We start from the raw sequence: 19924 nt of genomic DNA, 5'->3' as shown, positions 1-19924 counted from the left end.
GAGGGAGCAGGAAGCTTGGGGTTCAAAAGGAGGGCCCATGAGCTTCAAGAGCACCAGATTCAGGTCCCACGGGGGAACTGAGTCTTGGACGTGCAGGTACAGGCACTCTAGAGCTTTCAGGAATTGTGTTGTCATGGGATGGGTGAAGACAGACCTGCCCTGAAGCAGAGGGTGGACTGCAGAAATGGCCACCAGGTGCACCCTGACCAAAGACAGCGACAATCTCTGGAGTTTTAGATGCAGCGAACAGTCCAGGATGTCCTGCAATGAGGCCTCCTCAGGACAAACACGCTTATCCAAGGTCAACATGTGAAGCGCTTCCACTTGGCCACCTAGGTAGCGCTGGTGGAAGGCTTCCTGCTGCCCAGCAGGACTTGTTGGACCGCTGCAAAGCACTCTCGCGTGTCCATGCTTAGACACAGAGCAGCCACGCTGTCAGGTGCAGTGACACCAGGTTCGGGTGCAGCAGATTGCCGTGGTTCTGGGATCGCAGATCCAGACGGAGAGGTAACTGCAATGGGTCAGCCACCAAAAGACTCAGCAGCCTGTTGAACCAGTGCTGGTGAGGCCACGCGGGGCAATGAGAATGACGCATGCTCTGTCTTGCTTCACCTTTAGCAGGACGCTGTGGATAAGCGGCACTGGTGGAAAGGTGTACATCAGTGCTCCCGACCACTGGATCAGGAAGGTGTCCAACAGGGAACCCTTGTCCCCTTCATATAGGGAGCAGAACACGTGGCACCTCCTGTTCTGCCTGGACACAAACAGGTCCACCTGGGAGTCCCCCATCGTCGGAAGATCAGGTTGACCATCTCTGGATGGAGTGACCACTCATGGCGAGAGGAGGTCCTGCTGAGGCAATCTGCCACGATTTTCCTGGTTCCAGGTACATGAGTGGCCACCAGGTGGATGGTGTTCTGCACAAAAATGACCCAGAGGCTGAGCTCCACTTGACACAGGGCCAAGGACCTGGTACCGCCCTGCCTATTGATGTAATACATTGCGGCCATGTTGTCCATGAGGACCTGCACCACCCTGCCTTTCAGGTGGGACAAAAATGACTGATAGGTCTGGCGCACCATCTTGAGCTCCCTGACATTGATATGAAGAGCTAAGTCGTGCTGCATCCAGCGACCTTGGGTGCTGAGCTCGCCCACGTGGGCTCCGCAGCCCAGATCTGATGTGTCCAAGACCAGGGTGAGCGACAGTGATGGGGACACAAAGGGAATCCCCCGCAGCACTGACTTGGGGTCTAGCCACCAGTTCAAGAGCGAGAGGACACGGTCCAGCACAGTGACTGCTCAGTCTAGGGGATGCCTGCTGGGAACATAGACCATTGCTAGCCACATTTGCAGGGTTGCAGATGAAGCCGGGCATGCCTGACCATGTATGTCCACGCTGCCATGTGGCCCATCAGCCGCAGGCAACTGTGGGCCATGGTGATCGGATGTCTCCTCACGTGGGCAATGAGATCCACCATGGCCTGAAAGTGTGTTTCCAGAAGGAAGGCCCGGGAATCGAGAACCACTCTGATAAACTCTATGCACTGGACCAGTGTTAACGTGTGCTTTTCCATGTTTATCAACAGGCCCAGGTCGCTGCAGGTGGAGCATACCTGATCGAGGCTTCTCCGCACTTGTCACAGAGACCTGCCTTGATGAACCAGTCATCAAGATACGGAAAGATCTGAACCCCCCGGCATCTGAGGTAAGCCGCTACTGGCACCACGCATTTCGTGAACACCCTGGGGGCTGAGGACAGGTCAAAGGGTAACACCGTGAACTGGAAGTGGCATCCTGCCACTATGAAATACAAGAACCATCTGTGTCCTGGGAATATGGAGACATGGAAATAAGTGTCCTTTAAGTTGAGAACGGCGTACCGATCCCCCAGATCCAGGGAGGGGATAATGCAGGCCAGGGAGACCATATGGAACTTAAACTTCTTGAGAGACTTGTTGAGGCCACACAGGTCCAGGATGGGTCTGAGGCCCCAGTTTGGCCTTTGGGATTAGCAAGTATCGGGAGTAGAATCTTCTTTCTTCCATGTCCTGAGGAACCACCTTCACAGTCCCCAACTGCAGGAGCTTGTCAACCTCCTGAACCAGGAGTTGCTCATGAGAGGGATGCCTGAAGATGGACAAGGAATCAGGGGGGTGGGAAGGAGGGGTATCCACAAACTCCAGGGTATAGCCCCAAGCTACTATGTCCAGGACCCAGTGGTCCAAGGTAGGGAGAAAGGTGGTTGAGGGAAGGATGGGCAGGATCCAGCCAGCTGACTGGGGAATTGCTCTTGAGTGCACCCTCAAAATGATCATTTTTGGTCCCCCTCGGGTGCTTAGCAGGTCCGGGCTGGGCTGGTGAGAGAGAGGAGGAAGGGCGGCAATGACTAAACCCAGTGTCCCTTCTTGCATGCCCAACGAACGAAGGGTAGCCTTAGTGTCCTTCAACCCGTGTAGCCTGGTGTCCAGCTGATTGGAGAAGAGCCCAACTCCATCAAAGGGGAGGTCTTGAATTGAGGCCTGCATCTCCTGGAAAAGGACCACCATTTGGAACCAGAAGCTGCATAGCATAACCACCACCAATGCGACAACCCTCGCTGCCAAGCTGCTGCGGTCTCTTCCTCTACCAGGGTACCAAACTCCTGAGCCTGACCCCGAGGAAGGGAGTCCTGGAACTTCAGGAGGCTGTCCCAGAGGTTAAAATTGTATCGGCCCAGAAGGGCCTGATGGTTCGTCACCCAAAATTGTAAGCTTACTGTTGAATAAATTTTTCTGCCAAATAAATCAAGTTTCTTGGCTTCTTTGTTCTTGGGGGTAGTGGTAGGGGGGAATCTGCTTTTCCTTCTTGTTGGCTGCTGACACCATCAGCGAGAATGGGGGAGGGTGTGTATACAAGCACTTGAAACCTTTGGCTGGCACAAAGTACTTTTTCTCAGCCCATTTCGAGGTGGGTAGGATAGAGAATGGGGTCTGCCACAGAGCCTTAGCAATCTTGAGGACCCCATCATGTACAGATTGGGCAATCCGGGGGAGCGTGGAGGCCGAGAGGACATTGAAAAGTGTGTCCTCCTGCTTTGCCATCTCCTGCACTTCCAGCCCCAAGTTCTCAGCCACTCACCTGAGAAGTGCTTGGTATTCTTTAAAGTCATCTGGGGGGCTGGCCCTGGAACGTCCCACGACCGCCTCATCTGGAGAAGAGGAGGAGGCCCTGGCCACCAGTGGAGGCACTGAGGGCTCGGCAGCCGCTGGAGAGGGAGGTTTGGGGGTGGGCACCGTATACTCCACATCAACCTCAGAGCGAGCTTCTGGCTCCGGGCCTGGTGCCAGTGGAGCCGTCGATCTTCGCTCCAACACAGCCACTGATGCGTGCTGCGAAGGAGGCATTATCATCACCAGAACTCCCCAGGCTCCCCAATATGGCCACTATGTTGACCACTGGCCTTGCTGCCACTGAGGTGCCGTGGACAGCAGAGCAGTTTCCGGTGCCCAATCCCATCATGGAGACTGAGGCAATGGGCTGAATTGGGCCTCTATGCCAGAGGAATCACTCTCTAGCGACTAGGAAGGAGCCATCGACTCCTGTGTCTGCTTGCTGTTTGTGGCTACCGGTGAGTGTTGGCCACACGTAAGTGACCAGTTGTTATACTGGGGAGAATGGTCTCAGTACCGGGGAGAACTGGCATTGGGGGGAATGGTGCCGCGAAGACCAGTAACACAAGGGGGAGCAGTCCCACACTGCCGGCGACTGAGACCGACATTTAGATGCAGGTTGGCAAGAAGGTGAACTGTGCTCTCTCTGCACCTGGGTTTGGGATGACGACGGTGCAGGCAGGATGGTGGGTCTCATTCTGCTCACCAGAGTCAGTGACGGACCTTTAAGAGGGCTAAGAGCCCCAGCTGCAGAGGCATGCTCGTGTTGCTCTGGAGAAGGTTAACAGACAGGCCTGGTCTCTCTACTGGATGACCCCGGGCCTTGTTGCTTGGCGCCGGTGGGCGCTTCTTTGCTTTCTTTTCCAGCACTGGCGACAGCGAACATTGCCAAGAGCAGCTGGGCGCTGGTGGCGCACTGCGCACGGAGGCCGAAGTATCCAGTGCGGCCTGCACAGAGGGCTCGGAAGCCGGGCAGACAGCAGACTCCATCAGGAGAGCCCTGAGGTAAATGTCCCTCTCCTTCTGGGTGTAAGGCCAAAAGTTCTTACAGATTCAGCAACGCTCCTTGATGTGTGATTCCCCCAAGCACTTAAGGCAGCTGTCGGGGAAGTCACTCACAGGCATAGGCCTGCCACAGACCAAGCAGGGCTTAAACCTGGGAGCTTGGGGCATGCCCCACTTGGGGCGAAGTCCCCGCTGGGACCTTAACTATCAGCTAACTATGCACTTAACAACTACTTAACACTAACTACAATCAAACAAAGGCCTGAAGGGAAAGTCCAATGGGAGAAACCGCTAGCTCTTGACAAGCAAGAGAGACGCTCTGACTGACCGTGGGCCGTCAGTGCCTGATAAACCGTGGCATGAGCATGGCACTCTAGAGGGCACTACAGCCAGTCCTTCGGGTACCCCAATGCAAAAAACTCCGATGGCCGCGCACATGGGTGTGCGCACACCTAGAATTGAATCAACGCGAGCAAGCATTCGAAGAAGAACCACGGGATATGCCCCCAGGGATGCATGGTCAAGTGCAGAACCAGTGAGGACACAGTAACATAGGTGTAGCTTTGCTGTGGGGATGCTAACAGCCAGGCTAGGCTAATCTGGGTGCTGAGACTTGCATCCCAATCCCAAAGCTAACTCTGCAGTGAAGATGCACCCTTGGGAACGTAGCTGTGTAAGTCCAGGACTCCTCTCACAAGAGCTGGGCAAATAATAGATTTTTCAGTTCACTGATAGTTCCGAAAAATCAGGACAAAAATTGTTTCAAGTCTACGCAAAAATGAAATTTTTGGCGTTTTCAGTGAAGCAAAAAGTTAAAAAACAAAAACAAAAAAACATTTTTGCTTGAAAGAAATATTTTGGTTGACGCAAAATGAAACATTTGGTTTCAAATCTGAGCAGTGCTTGTACCTTTTTGCATTTTAAGAAAAATAAGACAAAAATGTTGCAATAAAAAGTCATTTTGACTCCCAAAACTCAAAACATTTCAGTTTGAAAACATTGACATAAAAGGTTTTGACTTTTTCAAATTTTTTTCCATCTGAACCAAACTGACAAAACAGACATGAATTTGCGAAACTTTTGTGAGCATTTTTTACCCAGCTCTACTTTGCACCCATAACAGAGGGGGGAGGATGCATCTACGATGAGACATCACACTGCCAGATGTGTTCAACTGGTCATGGCCTGAATCTGGAGGAGACAGCACTGTGAATAGAAATGACTGATGTATCATGTGATGAGAAGTCATGGGAGTTACTGCCATGGGTTGAAACCATGCAAAAGAAAATAAATGACATTTATTTTCTCTTTTGTGTACATGTGATTTCTGGGTCTTTATTTTTCATTTGTTTGTATAACACTTGGCTGGAATTTGATTGCTAGTGGGCCAGATTCCCAGTTATGCTACGTTTACGCCCTTTTAAACTGGCAGAGTGGTATAAAGGGATTCGAGTGTAAATGAAAATTCAGACCATTACAGTTTTGTTTACAGATGCATGTTTTCCTGGTAGTGTTGTATCATTTTGCTTTTCTGTACTCCACTCTCTCAATAAAACGTAATTTGCATTAAAAAGAGAGCAAAAGAAGGAAAACAGGAATTCTAATAAAATATTAGAAGATGCAATAATCTGATGTGACTCTAAATTCAAAAGGCATTTAGCTGATTCAAGCATTTGAGGGGAGGCCATTTTGCAAAGGGTGCACAAATTACATCATGGAATCACCACAGATGCAAAGAAATCTAAATATATACTTAAAAGAAAAACCCACACTGGGAATTCCAATTTCCTCTTACATGCATGCTATAAATACCCTGGTGTGTGCTGGGTGAATTGTGGAACCATAAGTGACAGCTGACAGTCTCATGCTGGGATCAAATGAGCTATTGTTAACTGAAGTGTCACATGTTGGCTCACACACATGCCAACGTATGACGGTGCTTCCCAGCTTAAAGCCAACTACAACAGAACTGACCATGCTTTGGGTACCCAGGAAGTCCTCCCACAGAGTGATGTATCTCAGCTATTATAGCAGGGACAACAGAAGTCTGCAGGGAATTTGGACAATATCTGTGGGGATTTTTCTCCTTCAACCTGCAGAATTTCTGTGTTGGACAGGAGCAATTTTTCTTTCCTACTGTGTGTCCTGTTTTCATGTTAATACCAGAGATCATTGTAATCCTCAAGGTATTCAAATCAAAGGAGAAGTAAGCATCACAGCCTACTGGTTAATGAAGGTGGTTGGGTGTCTGGACACTTGAGTTCTATTCCCACCTCTGCTACTGATTTCCTGTATTATCTTAGGCAAATCACCTAGCCTCTTTGTAAATTCAGGCACTGAGAGGTGGAGTAACTTGCTTGAGGTAACAAAACAAGTCAGGAGAAAGATGTCAGAGTTAGGACCGCAAGTTGTCTGCACTAGCCACTAGATCTGCTCCCTCAGTCGACGAAGTCAGGTTTACAAAACTTAAGAAGAACGCACTTCCAGTTGGCTGTAGTTAGGGAAAGTTCCTGGCATTTATGATCAGGTTCTAGTAGTAAACATCACATCTATTAACTCCCTAATGCTCCATCTCCAGAAATAGCCTCCCAAGTATTTTCCTAACAGAATAATCTGCATCTGTGGGAAGAAATTAAATAGTAACTAATGATAATATTTTGCAGTAGTAACTTTCTCACTGCATTTTACAGGCATTAATTAGCTAAACCTGAGAACCCCTGTGTCCAGTGTGGAGACACATGAAACTATGAATTCCTCTGGCAAAACTGGACCACAAAAATCAAGGTAAAGCTCTTCAAAAGTGCAGGCCTGCATACGAGAAAGATCACTTGATCATTGCCTGTTAGGTTCACTCCCTCTGGGGCACCTGGCATTGGCTACTGTTGGTAGACAGATATTGAGCTAGATGGACCTTTGGTCTGATCCGGTACGGCCGTTCTTATGTTCTTATGTTCTTATGATGAACTGCTACAACCCCAATGTACAAGCAGTGGATTATGGGAACACAATTGGGGCCCAGGCAAATCTGCAGCTGGCCCGGACCTATAGAAAGGGTGGGGGGTGATGGGAGGGGGGCGAGCACCAATTTATTTAATTCTTTATTTGCTTCTTTTCCTCCAAGTCATTTCTAGCCCTTGCTGACCTGGGGAGCCAAAAGCTTTTGGGAATGTGTCTTGGGTCAGTATTGCTGAGTAAACTGCCCAGCCCACGTTGTACCAATGGGCTGCGTTCGACCCACTGGGAAATCGCAAAACGCTCCTCTGCTCCTCTCAGCCTCTGTTCCTCTTGCCCCCTCCCGCTCCCTGCTGATTGGGGCACAGCACCTGAGGATTAAGTAGAAGCTGCTCCCCAGCTTACCTGGCTGATAGAAGTCTGGAGATAGTTCCCTGGCCATAGTCCTGGCTACGCTCGATTCATTGTTAGCTGCCTGAGCTGCTTGCTCAGCTCCATCTGCCTTGGCTTTGGCATGGGAGGTCCTGTGGAGAAAACACCATCATGACATTAAGTATCTCCCGCAGGGTCATTTTCCTAGGATGTTTACTGCCACCTCTGCTGCCATAGACCTGGGCACCATTACGTAGTTAAAAACAGACATGATTATTACCATCGACAGGTGACAAACTAGCACTGCACTAAGCTAACCCCGCCTGCCAGCAAACGGAGGCCACCGAATGGAAATGAAAATCCACAGCCTATGGACAGCCAAGCAAAACGGGACAGACTGGCAAATAGGTTAGGTGCACATCTGCTTAAGCATAGTGTGTGTCCAACGTGCACACCTAGCTGTGCATAAGAATAGGGTAACTGTGTTTGCAAATGTGCCTCATTAGCCAGTAATTGTGCTAACAAATGGCACAGCTCTATTGCATGGCTTCCACACCTTCAACCTTGGGGACTTGGAGCAGGAGTGCTCCAGCCAATCACACCTGCTGTAGTGGGACACGGAAGGAAAGGCCCCCTCCGAGATGTGGCATCCTTGCATTCTGTAGGATGGGATTCCATTTCCATAGCCAGGGAACACCAAGGAACACTCCTTTCCCCCACCTTTTGTCAGTTTATTTGTATTTCAAATTGTAAGTTCTTGGGGCAGGGACCATGCGTCTTGCACAGTTTGGGCATTTATACAATGTACATGACAACAACATTATGGCCTAAGGGCCAATTGCAGCCTCAAAAGTCTTGAGTGTGGTACACAGACAGCTTCATCTTTCCTGCCTAGGAGCAGGCTATGGAACCGTAGATCCCCGCATGCAACAGTGGGCAAAGTTTGGCAAGTTCTGTCCTGAATGCCTCTCAAGTGACCATAAAAGAAACAAGAGTCCAGTCTTTCAGGCAGATTCCCCTATCCGTACCAACCTCCAGAGCTGCCCTTGTAATAGGAAAACCACCAGCAGTGGCACAGATGTCTCCTCTTTCATACCTTGGCTTCTTGAGTCCTGTAGAGAAACATCTCCTGCTTGCTTCATAAGGCTAACTAAGTTATCTGTCTGTCTGTGATATTGCTAAGATACCTAGCATTTTGATCCCTATGATCTTCACATGAGAAGTTAAGCCAGCTTTGGAGCAAAGATGCCTGTTTAGTATGAATCGGGTGACCAGACGTCCCGATAAAATTGGGACTGTCTCGATATTTAGGTGTTTGTCCCGATATTTCGCACTCCGGTTTTTGTTTTTGTTTTTTGCTCCGCCGGCGACCCCCCCACATTTCCCGATATTTTCTTCCTCTCGTCTGGTCACCCTAAGTATGAAGCTGACTTCAACAGTGAAATTGAGCCTTCAGAACAGAAGAGACCAATTCTGTGCACACACAAGCCACCCTGTTCCATCCAAGGCTAAGAATACTTGTTTTCCTAACACTGTCATGAAGACCAGATTTTCAGCAGCTTCCAGAATCGCACCAATCCATATTTGTGGATATGTAAATGTGCATATACAAAACTACACACATTTGTATAAATAAGGACAGTTAGATGTATGATCATTGATCTGTACGTGTAAACACAAATACTATTAATTACAAGCATTAATTCAGCCTTGCAATATTCTGTGAGCTAGTTAAGTGACACGCAGTGATCCTTTTCCCTACACTGTACACAGACCCCTTTGGGGTGAAATACAGATGCTGTTTGATGGCACACAATGGTAGAGCAACATCTTAGAACTGGAACTGAGGAAAGATACTGTATTCCATTGAGACTGCAAAGGGAATTTTAGATAGACTGTAATCACCAGAGTTTCAATTTAGCCAGGACCCCAGGATTAATTCTCTTTCACCAAATACCCACTTACATATGCGTGAGGGGGGAGGGTGTTGGCGCACGCAAATATTGCAGGTGCAATAAAAGAGGCTGCTCAAATTTTGCCCCCAAATTTCTTTACGATGAAAAGCGAGAGAAACTTCCATGATTCGTGGTTGCAAAGATTATGGAAAAGAATTAAATGGCTAGCATGTTCCCAAATCTTCATGCTCAGCAATGCTGTAAAATACCCATGAACTAGAAGGGCATTCTGACTCTTAACATGCAAATGACCACAATATACATCCCCCCTATGCTTCAGAATTCCTATATCTGGAATCATCTCCCTTTATGTTGGAAACAGGAGTCATCCTATTGCTTACATTTACCCATCATCTTCCTTCTTAGCTTGCAAGATGAGCTGTCTCAGATAGTTTTTTTTATAATTTTTGTTTTTCTGTCCAAAATTATTAGAGCTCCTGAAACATCCAGAGACACTAGCTGATGAGACAGAAGTCTGCAATTTTAAACCTCAACTGCATGCAGGAGATCACGGGAAGCTGTAAACAGAGAAAGTGTCTCCTTTTTTGGTAGCATATAATCAGTGTGATTAATTCCACTACAATCTGGGGAGGGCCTGGTGGCATATTTATGTGCTTTTCGTGCCTGGGGAATCAGGGTGGATTCACAGTGCTCAGCACAGAGCCTGAAAGCAGCCTTCACATTGCAGAGAGGTGCTCTTTTTAACTCTCCAAAGCAATGCTTCAGGAAAGAGTGCAGCTTGACAAACACTGACAGTGCCGCTCTTCCACTTGGATCCCGGAGCGGGCAATCCAAACAGGAGTCAGCCTATTGCTTACATTTACCCATCATCTTCCTTCTAGCTTGCAAGCTGAGCGGTCTCAGATAGCATTCTACCATTTTTGTTTTTCTGTTCAAAATTATTTCTCGCACTTGGATCCTGGAGGGGGCAATCCAGAGAAAGAAGCCCAGGCTTTAGCTACTAAATTAGGGTGGGAATCTCAGAACTTGCCCTACAGTGTCCAAGGACGTGGTCTGCCCCATTGATCAAGTGGTTGAAGTTGCACGCTTGGGGCTAGAACGGGCCACCCTTGTGTGTGTTGGTGAGCACTCATTCCCTTGTAGCCCATTGAAGAGGATGGGCCAGATCCTCTGTTCCTCCAGCCCAGGGACCAAGGGGCTTTAAGCCACCATTGCAACTTCTGCATTCCTGAGCTTCTCATGGCCCTTCTTGAATTAAGGCCACTTTCATTCTGAATAACTGCATCCACCCAGGGATTCAATGCAGTTTAACAAATCCACTTCAAATTCACACTGTTAGTTAATTCAGATTTATTTTCCTGGATGTCCCTGTGTAGACATGATCTCAGTCTCTCCCTGCAGGGCAAAGAGAGGAAGTGATTTGCCATGTGAGGAGATACTGTCTCTCTTATCCCCTTTCTAGAGTTTGCAAATTGACAAGGCCTGAGACACAGTTGCCATCAATCATGTCACATACTGATTTATGGTGAGGCATGGAAGGTCAGAGCTTTCAGAGCTCCTGTATTGCTCAGGCTTGGTCAGGACAAACACCCCCAGTGGGACATTGCATGGCTCAATTATTACAACAAGCTGCTCAAGCAGAGGTTGGTGAGGGACTGGGAGCGGGTGCATACGGCTCTCTAGGGGGCGCCTGGTGCCATGTTGATACCCAGAAAGTAGGCTTCCCTCCTCACTGGTGCGTGAGGAATGCACGCGCTAACATGTTAGCAACAGCCAGTGCAGATACCCCAGCTCAGTCCTTAATGCACCAGGATGAAACACGGCTACGGCATGGCCTGGGGGGTTACACCAGACAAGACAACTCCTGATTACACTAATCCTGTGGCAGTCCCGGTTTGGTACACAGAGGCTTCCCTTCCTCCTAACAGGCTGCTGTATCTTGTACTTATCAGGCTGCTGCGTGGGGCTCTAGCAATGGGACAAGCAGGCTGCTTCCTCTGAAGTAATACAGTTCCTACAGGCCAAGACCCAGGCCAGGCAAGAACAGTACAGTAAAGGCAGCCTGAGCCATGTGACCTGGTGCAATGATCCTGTCAGTCCTCCCAAGCTGAGCACGGCTGGGCTGAGTTCAGTGCTTGGATGAGGAAAACTGCAGGGCCTGGTGATGGCGATCCAGACCTAACCCTAGCATAAGCGGGTGCAACTCCTTTGAAGTCAATGGAGCAACTCTGGAGTTACACTGGTGTGAGAGCAGAGCCTAGCTCCTTCCTCGAGGGGAACTGTACAGGAGTTTAGGTCTGGAAGAGAAGGAGGCAAGTCTGTAGCTCAGCAGGCTGTAGTCGCCTCACTGGGATGCGGGCGGGGCCAATCCTGAGCTCAGTTATTGCAGATGATGGAGTGAATCTGGATTCTCAGCACTGTAACTGGTGATCTGCCCCCCCCCAGGCACGTAGTCTGAGTTTGGGGTCCTCCAGGTGCTGCGTGAATAAGAGATATTGTTATGCTGGCGGCGGATTCCCCTCGCTTTGCGAGGCTGGCCTTTGCCTCACTCCCACTGATGTAGCATTTTCCTGCAATTCTTCTAACACCATGAACTTGGGGCCTAGGGCTACAACAGCTGCAGCATGCTCTGGAGCTACGGCTTAGAAACTGGCACCTTACTCGCATCATGTGTTGAGATCTGCCAGGTGCTGGGAGCCTGAGCAGCTGAGTCAGCTCTCAAACCTGTGCCTATGCAACTCAAACAAGCTCTCTTCCCCATGGGCATTTGTCCACCGCTTCAATGTCTGATTACCCCTCACAGACATCAGGACCCTGCTCCCACGTTAAGATGCTGGCTCCCTGGGCTTGTGTGTCACCGTGATTTAGATAATTTGTTATAGCACAGGTTCTGTGATTAGTGCCTGGGTTTTGCAGACCTTGACAGGCTTTGGAGATAAATATGTTGCAGTCAGCTGCCACCGACAGTGTGCTCATAGCCAGGTGATACTGGGACTTTAGCGGCCAGGAAGGTATGAGTGGAGATTGCCACTGTCCATTACCATCTGAGGGGGACTGCTATGGATTTATTAACATGCTGGACTGGGGGATGGGGTGGGAAGAAAAGGCACAACTCTACAGCAGAGGAGTTTGTATTCAGCCAGCTGCATTAGGATAGGAACAGGCATGCAATCCTAGTGTTTGTTGGCCATTCAAATGCTGGTTAGTGATTCTGAATAATAACAAAACCTAGCTCTTACAGAGCCCTTCTGAAATTATGAATAATTTGTATTACCATAACACCCGGGAGCCCCAGGCATGAGCAGGCCTCCATCGCGCTAGGTGCTGTACAAACAGAACAAAAAGATGGTCCCTGTTCCAGAGATCTTCCAATCTAGGTATAAGACAAGAGGCAACAAGTGGACAGACAGACAGACCGACCGGAAAGCACCAGGAAACGACAAGACAATACTGCTAACGCAGCATGACAGGCAATGGACTCAGCACACCAGCTGCCTAACCATCTCTACGTTTTTTGTAGGCATCACAGCCAAGGAGAGTTTTAAGGAGGGATTTGAAGGAGGACAAAGTAGCAGCTTTTCAGCTATAGACCTCAAAGTGCTTAAGAGCCAGCAATTTCCCCCAAGGCTAGAGCTGGTAAAAAACAGGAACACTTTCTGCAAAAAAATTTTAAAATTTGAATTTTTTCATCCAGCTTTTTAGCTGGTCAGAAACAGGGTGAATTTTTCCTGAAAAAAGTGACGTTTTTCTACCAGCTCTACGCAAACATCTAGTGCCACAGCAGGGAGCAATTCAAGGGGCAGACAAGCAGGGCAGAATATTTGCGTGGGAAGGGAGGTGTTGCAGGGACTGGCACCTTTGAAAATTCCACTCTAAACTTACCAGCGGCAGAAGTCAATAGCTCTTCTTCAAAACAGAGCTACACAATACACAATCCAAATCTAAGGTAACAGTAAATGGAAAGGAAGAAAAGGGCCCCTTAAAAATTATGACGGAACTCTCTGTCCCAGCTAGGAACGCAGTGATCTTGGAATGCGCCCCTGGGGACAGCCAGCAGCAACCTACATATTAGGGAGCACAGACTTCAGGTTGTTGCAGTGGAGAAGGTCTCTTCCTAATTTCAGCTCCCCAGTCGGCACAGTTAAAAATAGCTTGCATGAATTCTTTGGAAGGGGAGCACTCGCCTAAAGCAGAGGTCAGGAGGAGATGTGCATGTGATGCATGCTGCACACTGCCCATTGCCTCTGGAGGGCATTGCCCTGTATTTCAGTCCCCCTTTATGGTGCTTTGGGGAGCTGGCATCCTACTATTGATCCAGAGTCACGCTTCCCTGTGTGGTGATGCTTTTTGCTGCTCTTGAGCCCCCAGCACGGCTTACGATTTAGCTAGCACTCCGTTTGAGAGAGTAGAAAAGCTTGAATGCTGTAATCGTTTTTGTACAAGCGCAGGGATCTCTTTTCTGGCTGACTCCCAGTAGTGCTGTTGCCCAATCCATTCCTCTGAGGGTATCGGAGCTGAAGCTGAGCCCGATCACTAGCAGGTGTGCCCCTAAGCCAAGCCAATAAACCCGTTCTTGTGTTTTACGCATCCACATTTTGTTGGACTGTAGACGAGATTGGAACGAGTAGAGAATCCTGCAAATGCCAGAGACAGCCCAAGAGCCACTGACAACCTACAGGTGCTAAGTTGACTTTGTAGCCAGAAATAGTGGAATAACTCAGATGCCTGCCCCAACTATTTCACGTTCGGTGGGGAGAGTTATTCTGCGCATGGTACAGGAAGTACAGCCCCATTCAGCACAGCTCTTACCACTCAGTGTTTTGCCTTATCAGACTGATTCAGAGACCTCCGTCAGGAATGACTACCTGAGCCCCTTTTCCCTGATCGTTCCAAATAGCACTGGTTCAAAAAACGGGACAGGAATTTTCACTAATTAACATGTTAAATGAAAGGCAACTTGGCTTCTCTGATCAGCCTTGTTTGTTCTATTGTTACAGTCTATTCTCGGCGCACACCTACCCCGTTTGTTTCATCAGCTTGTTGTGTCCTGTTTCGTAAGCTCTCTGGGGCAGGACTGTCTTCTTAGTTACTAGTTTGTATGGTGCCTAGCACAATGGGACCCTGGTCCTCTCTGGGATTCCTAAGTGCTACCGTAATACAAACAATAATATGAATGCCTGTATATTACATGCATTAATTTGACAGGTCAGATAACCCTACATATCATGCATGTAACATGTTTGTTAGCCTTTGCTTTTCAGAAAAGTTGGATGTGCAAAATGAAGATAGAATTGCACATCTAACTGAATGCGCAATTGCTGCACTTGCAAGTCCAAACTCGATAACTGTATATACAAATGGCTGATTATGTTCATTTTGAGTGTGCAAGTACCTGATTTTGCATGTACAATCACTCTAACTTCACCTGCAAAGTGCACATCTAACTCTTCTGAAAGTCTGGGTCTTGATGGCTGCCATCCATTTAATCAATAAATGCCACATTTGGTACATTGCAGTAGTAGCGTATAGGGGGCGGGAAAGATATTGTATATTTCAAATATCAAGTCTATTGCATTTTGTCCTTCCTGGGAAATTTAAGATATAATAAGTTGGCTCAGTGATAACATTTACAATGCTGAAAAAAACAGAGAACATTCCATGCACATTTTTGCCTAAGGGAAAATCAGAACTTTCATGTTGGTACCAGAAAGGTGTCAACTCTTGGGGAGGTGAGGGCGGAGGGTCAATATGTGTAAAGTACAGATGCTTTTGACTGCTTCTCTATGTGTTAAGCCACCTTCCATCTCTTCAAAGCCTACATCTGTTGCCTTACATCACTGATCTACTGTAACATTCTGCTCTATCTCCTCCCCTTTAGTCATCTCTTGTTCTCCTTCCCCTGCCCATACATCTATTCAGATTTGTCCTATCATCTCTCTCTCCCAACCCTTCACACTATACAAACAGAAGTGACTGCTCTAAAGGCTAGATCAGTGGCTCCCAAACTAGGGGTGCAGCTTGTTCAGGGTAAGCCCTTGGCGGGCTGGGCCAGTTTGTTTACCTGCCGCATACGCAAGTTTGGTCGATCGCAGCTCCCAGTGGCCACAGTTCGCCGTTCTCGGCCAATGGGAGCTGCAGGAAGCGGTGCGAGCTGAGGGACGTGTTGGCCGCCACTTCCCACAGCCCCCATTGGCCTGGAGCAGTGAACCATGGCCACTGGGAGCTGCGATCGGCCGAATCTGCGGATGCGGCAGGTAAACAAACTGGCCCGGCCCGCCAGGGGCTTTCCCTGAACAAGCTGCACCCCTAGTTTGGGAACCACTGGGCTAGATGGCGGCCTCACTATCTGCTCACCCTTTGCATATCAACCATGTGTGTTTCGTATCCATCCAATTTAGACTGTAAGCTCCTTTGGGCAGGGTTTTTGCTGATAGTTGTTAATGCTCATGCACACCAAGGTGCTGTGTAAGTATTAAATACAATACAATCTAGCAACTACTTAATGCAGGAAATATACTTACTGTTCTATAGCCTGCCACTGTATTTTAAAAAAAGATAAAATGTAATAACCTTGAAATTACTTCGATTTCCAATATCATCATTTCTCAAACAACCCATTTGTGAGATGCACTGGGATTTTCACTCAGTTGTACCAGCACTCAGTACTGAAGTGATTGGCACTGTGTAAATACCTATGCCAGCTAAACAGCACCTTCTCTCCTTCCTTCTGGCATAAAGGGTAATGCCCAGACCATCTTATTTTGGAAAAAAGCATCACTTTTTAGGGAATGCTTTAGGAGCAAGGAATGGTTGTCAAAGTTCACTGAAATTTAACAAGCTCTGCCCTTTAGCCTTTATGATTACCTGGCGAATTTTTAAAATACTGAAATGTTATCCTCAGCCCTAAATAGCTCAAAACCATTTGTATCCTTCAGTGAATGACACTTCCCCACAGAACAGTTAAAGCGATATTAATCTTACAGCAGACGAATCGGCAGCTATCTTCATCTGCCAAAGGATCCCCATTCTGAGCAAGGGAAACTGGTTAGCTAAACATTCTAAGGTTTTCTAATTCTCAGTATTGCTTTCTTGGTGCTTCAATAATATGCCATGTACTTTATTGCTGCAGCTCGGGCAGCCATTGACCCAGATGAGGGGCCAACATGAGCAACTGTCTGGGAGTCAGCTGCTGTTCTCTTTCATGTGGAGATGCCACTAATGCAGATTGCAGGTCCCAACATGCAGTGCCCAGAGGCAGCTCAGGATGGAACGCTGCCTACTGGGACTTGCAGTCTCCATAGGCCACACATATCAGAGATAAAGCAGGCTGTATTAAACAAGTACATGGGCCTCGTTTGCCCTGCAAGAGCGGAGGGCCTCAGCGATATCAGTGTAAGGAATGCAACAAATGCTTTAACTCTTACTGCTGTCATCTCCTGCTCCAGGAAGAACACAGAGCCCTGAACTAGTTTCAGCTGATGAGCAGCTTTTCCATTCACTCTCCAACCCGGCTGGAAAGTATGTCATGCCAAAGGCAGTGCAGTTCTCTGCAGACAGAAGGGTAGATTCAATTTCTCACTATTAGCTGCTGCACTTCCTTTCGCCTGATTTCTTGGCCAGCTCCCAGGCTTTTGTCTGCTGCTTTGTCTTAGCAGGAGGGCGAGCATGAGTATATAACTTCTTCCAATCAGAGTGCACAGCCCAGCAACCCTACGATAACAAATCATTCTGTGCAGCCCAGTGCCTGCGATCAGCCCCACAGTAATACGCCAAGCCACACTTCCCCCGTGCTGTGAACAATCACTGCAAATGCTAGTGATTTAGATTTATAAATTACATAAAAAGGTGCTCATCTCATGCGCTGGACGCCCCTTTTATAATTAACTTTCACTGTAAGATCCAACTGGATGATGCATTCCACTGACAAATACACCAAAGACAATAAAGCAAAACCCCTTTACAGAAGTCACAGCAATCAAGCTCTTCCAATCTTCAGCCCACTCCCTCCCCGGGATGCATTTGGGCCTAACAGCATGCACCTTGGGTTCACAAATGTGGACTATTCCATACCAAGTGCACACAGATGTGTGTGTGAAGGGGGGTGGAGGAAATCAATTTCAAAATCCAGGATCCAGAAGCCTCCTCTTGTTTATTTCAAGTGCAGTCTGAGGCAGGGAGAAAGGTGGGGTCACAGGACTAAATATAGATTCCATGAATGATGAAGGGAGCAAATTTCTCAGTCCTACCAAGATTAAATATGTTGCATTTATTAGTAAAGGTATGTTTTTCTGACTGACAGCCCTGCAAAATATTTGGGCTCAAGAGCTGATCAGGAATGGGTATTTTTTCCTGAGGAAAATGTTGATTTTTCATCAAAAACAAAACCAAAACCCACATATTGTTCAGTTTTTGGCAACCATAAACCAAAAATATTTTTGGCCTAAAACTGAAAAACCAAAATATTTTCAGTATGGGTTTTTTCTATTTTCCAACAAACAGAAAAAACTGGAAATTTTCAAGGAAAACAAAAATTTTCTATTAAAGCAAAAAGGCAATTTTTCATTGCAAATGCTTTGACACAAATTTTTCTACCAGCCCTTTTGGCCTCAAGAGTCAAAATTCACAGATTTTAAGTCCAGAAGGGACCATTATGATCGTCTAGTCCAACCTCCTGCATAACACAGACTGTGGAATTTCATGCAGTTCTGGGTTATCTCCCTCACAGTATCACCACCAGTCAGAAAGGTCGTGCAGTAAATATAGTCCCTCAGTGACACCTCTGCCCCCCATTGTCTTCTGTGGGTTTTCCCAAGTGTCACTGATTGAAACTCAGTACACGATTCTGTTGATGATGCACATGACGGAATAGAATCCAGCTCCCTGTCTTGTGTGTGGAGGCTCGGCAGGGCTAACTGGAATAAAACCAGAAAAATCTCATGTTTGTCAGAAGCACCGTGGCTTTGGCTCTGTGTATACACATAGCAGTTCTGTTGATCAAGAAGCTGACATTTTTAGTCACTTTTCAGAGTTAAGATGCATTTGGATTTTCCTGTATTTTCCCCCTTGAGATGAGGGATCTGGAAAACTGACAGGGCTGCATGCAAATACCTTTGGAAGATGAAATCCTTCTCCATTTAAAAATGTGCTAGGCCAAAAATATCTCAACACCTGTGGCTTTGATTCTACAGAAGCAGCAGCTAGTTTGTGTTTTAGATGAAAACTCAATTCTGGGGAAGATCTGAAAAGGGCAATTTGTCTCAAGTGTCTTATTTGCATGCATTTCTCTGGTGTTCATGACTATAGTATCTTCACATATCGAACATTAATGAATGAAGCCTCACACAACCCCTGTATTATCAGCCCCATTTTACACAGGGAAAACGGAGGCACACAAGAAGTATGCAGCAGACCTATCAGTAGAACCCAGTTATCTTGACCTTCAATCCTGTACCCTAACCCCAAGACCATCTGTCCTGCTCACAGTATAGGTGCACTGGAAAGAATGGTTAGGTTAACCCAAATTCTACCCTTTTATTCCACAAAAATAACCAAAGGGAATCTCACTTCTCTGCTAGGTTACCAAAGGAAAAGGAGAACAGGTGAGAGCAGCAAGGACTTTTTGTTATTCCATTTCCTTAGTATTAAAAGACAAGTAGTGTCATTCCAGGATGACCTCTAGGAGAACCCAGTTGGAGGAGAAGCCTCACTGACATGATGAACCTGCAGTAGACTACAAGGGATTCAGTGGAAATGGTTCTACAGGCTCTGGGCTACAATGGTGATTAAGGGAGGTAGGCTAAATGCCTTGGGGATCTATTCCTTTTAGAGAAGGATTTGTTCTAGCCACTAAGTGTGCTACCCAACTGTTACCATTGAGAGGAGCAGGGGGAATCTCATCTGTGCGGTATTGATGGGCCCAGTTGAAGAGCCCAGCTGAACAGAGACGGGAAGGGATGAGAAGATACGACACTGGGTCTTCCCTTTCAGAACACACCCACTCATGTCAAATGTCTGAAATCCGAGGAGCCTGATGACCCCAACTTCCCTCCCAGTCCACCCAGAACATTAAAGTTCTCCTATGAATATTTACTATTGCCACCAAGAGCAATGAACCCCATACACTGGGGGTCAGGACTGTGCTCATTAGGCACCAGGGAGGCAAAGTCTGGGAGCCCTGGGATGAGCACTCAGAAACTGTTGACATAAATGGAAAGAGTTTTAGCTGCACCAATGGCAAAATATCACCCAGCCAAACTGCAAGGAACAAAATCCCCTTCAGCTACAGTCAGGTGCATAATGTTCACCCCCTGCCCACGTTAGAGAACCTGCCTACAGTCAGCTTAAGCTAGTGGTGTAGAATAGCAGCAAACACAGCAGTAACCACCCCCCAGCAAACCTACTTTCTGCACAAACAGTACTAGTGCACCAGCTGAAGCTTATATGCACCTGCAGAGTCCACAAACCAGGTGAACGTGATTTCCTTAAAGGGGCTGCTCTCCATTCACCAGGCTCCCTGTGGCATCATTTA

General features: G+C 47.6%; 1 protein-coding gene across 2 annotated transcripts in view; it reads right to left on the bottom strand.

The window, feature by feature from the left end:
- JPH2 (junctophilin 2) overlaps positions 1 to 19924 on the bottom strand; it is a 68819-nt gene that overhangs the window by 13274 nt on the left and 35621 nt on the right. For both annotated transcript variants that reach the window (XM_039498593.1, XM_039498594.1), the window contains exon 3: positions 7514 to 7632. In XM_039498593.1, the coding sequence (XP_039354527.1) occupies positions 7514 to 7632 (119 nt within the window). The remainder of the gene's footprint in view (positions 1 to 7513; positions 7633 to 19924) is intronic.

The sequence above is a fragment of the Mauremys reevesii genome, linkage group 13, assembly GCF_016161935.1.
Source record: "Mauremys reevesii isolate NIE-2019 linkage group 13, ASM1616193v1, whole genome shotgun sequence".
Lineage (NCBI taxonomy): Eukaryota > Metazoa > Chordata > Testudines > Geoemydidae > Mauremys > Mauremys reevesii.
Note: the sequence above shows the minus strand (reverse complement) of the source record. Positions and strands in the feature narration are given on the sequence as shown.